At 56.4% G+C, this 2947-nt stretch overlaps 1 protein-coding gene across 1 annotated transcript in view; it reads left to right on the forward strand.

Annotated features, from left to right (window-relative positions):
* ADRB3 (adrenoceptor beta 3) overlaps window positions 1-1897 on the forward strand; it is a 4169-nt gene extending 2272 nt beyond the window's left edge. Inside the window, exons 3-4 of the mRNA XM_015592807.1 lie at window positions 5-1180; window positions 1856-1897. Coding sequence (XP_015448293.1) covers window positions 5-1180; window positions 1856-1883 — 1204 coding nt within the window. The 3' untranslated portion in view covers window positions 1884-1897. The remainder of the gene's footprint in view (window positions 1-4; window positions 1181-1855) is intronic.
* The last annotated feature ends 1050 nt before the right edge of the window (window positions 1898-2947 follow it).

Consider the following 2947-nt stretch of genomic DNA (forward strand, 5'->3'; position numbering starts at 1 on the left):
ACAGAAACAGCTCTCTGGCCTCGTGGCCAGATGCCCCCACCCTGGCGCCCAATACTGCCAACACGAGTGGGCTGCCAGGGGTGCCGTGGGCGGTGGCACTGGCGGGGGCACTGTTGGCACTGGCGGTGTTGGCCACCGTGGGAGGCAACCTGCTGGTAATCGTGGCAATCGCCCGGACCCCGCGACTCCAGACCACGACCAACGTATTCGTGACTTCTCTGGCCGCAGCCGACCTGGTGGTGGGACTCCTGGTAGTGCCGCCGGGGGCCACCTTGGCGCTGACTGGTCACTGGCCCCTAGGCGCAACTGGTTGCGAGCTGTGGACCTCGGTGGACGTGCTGTGCGTTACCGCCAGCATCGAAACCTTGTGCGCCCTGGCAGTGGACCGCTACCTGGCCGTAACCAACCCGCTGCGCTACGGCGCGCTGGTCACCAAAAGCCGCGCCCGGGTAGCGGTGGTTCTCGTGTGGTTCGTGTCCGCCGCGGTGTCATTTGCGCCCATCATGAGCAAATGGTGGCGCATGGGAGCGGACGCTGAGGCGCAGCGTTGCCATTCCAACCCGCGCTGCTGCGCCTTCGCCGCCAACATGCCCTACGCGCTGCTCTCCTCCTCCGTCTCCTTCTACCTTCCGCTGCTTGTGATGCTCTTCGTTTACGCGCGAGTCTTCGCCGTGGCTACGCGCCAACTGCGCTTGCTGCGCCGGGAGCTGGGCCGCTTCCCGCCGGAGGAGTCTCCGCCGTCTCCGTCTCGCTCTCCGTCTCCAGCCCCGGCGAGGCCGTGCGCTTCGCCTGCAGGGGTGCCCTCCTACGGTCAGCGACCCGCGCGCCTTCTGCCTCTCCGGGAACACCGGGCCCTGCGCACCTTGGGTCTCATCATGGGTACCTTCACTCTTTGCTGGTTGCCTTTCTTTGTGGCCAACGTGGTGCGCGCCCTTGGGGGCCCCTCTCTGGTTCCCAGTAAAGCTTTCCTCGCCCTTAACTGGCTAGGCTACGCCAACTCTGCCTTCAATCCGCTCATCTACTGCCGCAGTCCTGACTTTCGCAGCGCCTTCCGCCGTCTGCTGTGCCGCTGCCGGCGGGAGGAGCACCACGCCGCGGTCTCCGCGTCCCGCGACCCTTCCGGCACCCCTGAGCCACTGAGCAGCCCCGCGGAGTCCAGGCAGTGCCCACCGCTGGACGGGTAGGTAACCGAGGCGAAGGGACAGGCAGCTCGGGATCAGGAAACATTCGGTGTCTCCTCTGGTCAATTTTTTGAGTTTGGGGTTCGGTAAGAGAAGGCGAGGTTGGCGAGGAACTCCGTATTGAGAGAAGGGGTACATGGAGTAGGGAACCAAAATGGAACCCAGGGTTCTTTCTTTTCCCGCATCTAACCCACTCTGCCCGAGGACTGACGCAAAGGAGAGAGAACGGCCCAGTGTGTGCGCTGAGAAAGTGCTGCTGAGCCCCCAGGCCTCTGGCCCTCCCGGGCCAGCTCAAGTTTTGGTTTTCTAGCTCAGTTCTATGGCCACCCAGATTTCTTGCCACCACTTGGGCTGGCTTTGACTTGGCAGAAAAGACTGGAGGCCCTCCCAAACCCTAATTTCTTTGAAAGATTTGATAGCTGTAAAGGTGAGAATCCACTTTGAGTATGAAGGATAAACAGGAGTGAGGAACCAGTGAGAGCTAATTCATCCACGTGGTAGAAACAGGGCTGGGTCAGAGTCGGAGCAGGTTTGTGGCTGGGTGGAGCCTCCATGTTTTCGTGTAATTGCTTATGTTTTCCAGGGTCCGTGACCTTCACCTCTTCCTGCTAGTGCACCTGTCCTCACCCTGTGACCCCCTCTCCAAAGATATGTTATCTCCATTTTTTTTCCAGGACTTCCTGGGAATTTTTTAGGCCTTGAAGGACAAGAAACAACAGCTCCATTGATCCAGAACCTTTGGAAAACTCTGGCCTCTGTTTAGAATGAGCCCTGTGGAGTTTCCCAGCTGGAAAACTCTGCCCTCCAGAACCTGATGACTGGGCCATGGGATGGGGAGGTAGGAACTGACTGGGGGAGGGGAATCCTTACCAAGTGGGTTTTCACCATCCTCTCTTTCTGAGAGGTTTTCTAAACCCCACCCTTGAACTTCATCTCTACCTCAGCAGCTGGAGAATCCGGCTGCCTGTACTCTGCTGCCAGTGGAGCAGCTATGCTCTTTGGCAGGGCACCCATCACCTTGTTCACTTGTGTGCATGTGCTTATGGCAGAGAGAGCACCCCTTGTTCTGTTTTGCTGCTGAGACCTGATGAACCACTCAGTGTTCTCTAGGCTTGGCAGCCCAGGCTGAGAGCGGGAAGCTAAAAGAGGTCCTGGCTTCCTCACTACGGCTCTCTAAGCACCAGCCTCCCTCACTTTAGACATAGAACAGCTCTGATCTACCTCACAGCACTGTCAGAAGGGCTTCTTCAGGGTTCTGGGGACTCCAGGGTTCATAGGAAGGTGATCCATTAGAACAGATACTTTCTTTTTCTTTGAAAATCAACTTAATAAATATTACTTAATGCGATTCATCCATTGCCCTCTTTTTTCTCCCTTTGTTTTCATCTCATAATCTACTTATTCCCTTCTAGAACTGGCTTTTGACGGGAGCAATATATTAGGACTATTCCCTGTCCCTTTCTTCTTAATCCTTACGAAACAAAAATGAAACATCTGTCTGAGTAAAGGGGAGCAAGCTTGATTGAGCCTTTGACACTCCTGCCACCCCACCCTTTCCCAAATTCCAGGAATTCAGTTCAAATGAGTACAAGGCCATGCTACCTAGAGGACCAGAGTGAAGTGCCCAAGGTTTGGGTTTGCTGGGCTCAGGATCAGGGCACATATGTCAGCTCTCATGCTATAAGCCAGTGGTGGTTTCCTAAGATCCCGCTGCCAGCAGGAACCAGTTTTGTTCTGTGCTGTAAGTGTGTTTCTGGAGGCACAAA

Source organism: Pteropus alecto, unplaced genomic scaffold, assembly GCF_000325575.1.
Source record: "Pteropus alecto unplaced genomic scaffold, ASM32557v1 scaffold24, whole genome shotgun sequence".
In the NCBI taxonomy this organism is placed as follows: Eukaryota; Metazoa; Chordata; class Mammalia; order Chiroptera; family Pteropodidae; genus Pteropus; species Pteropus alecto.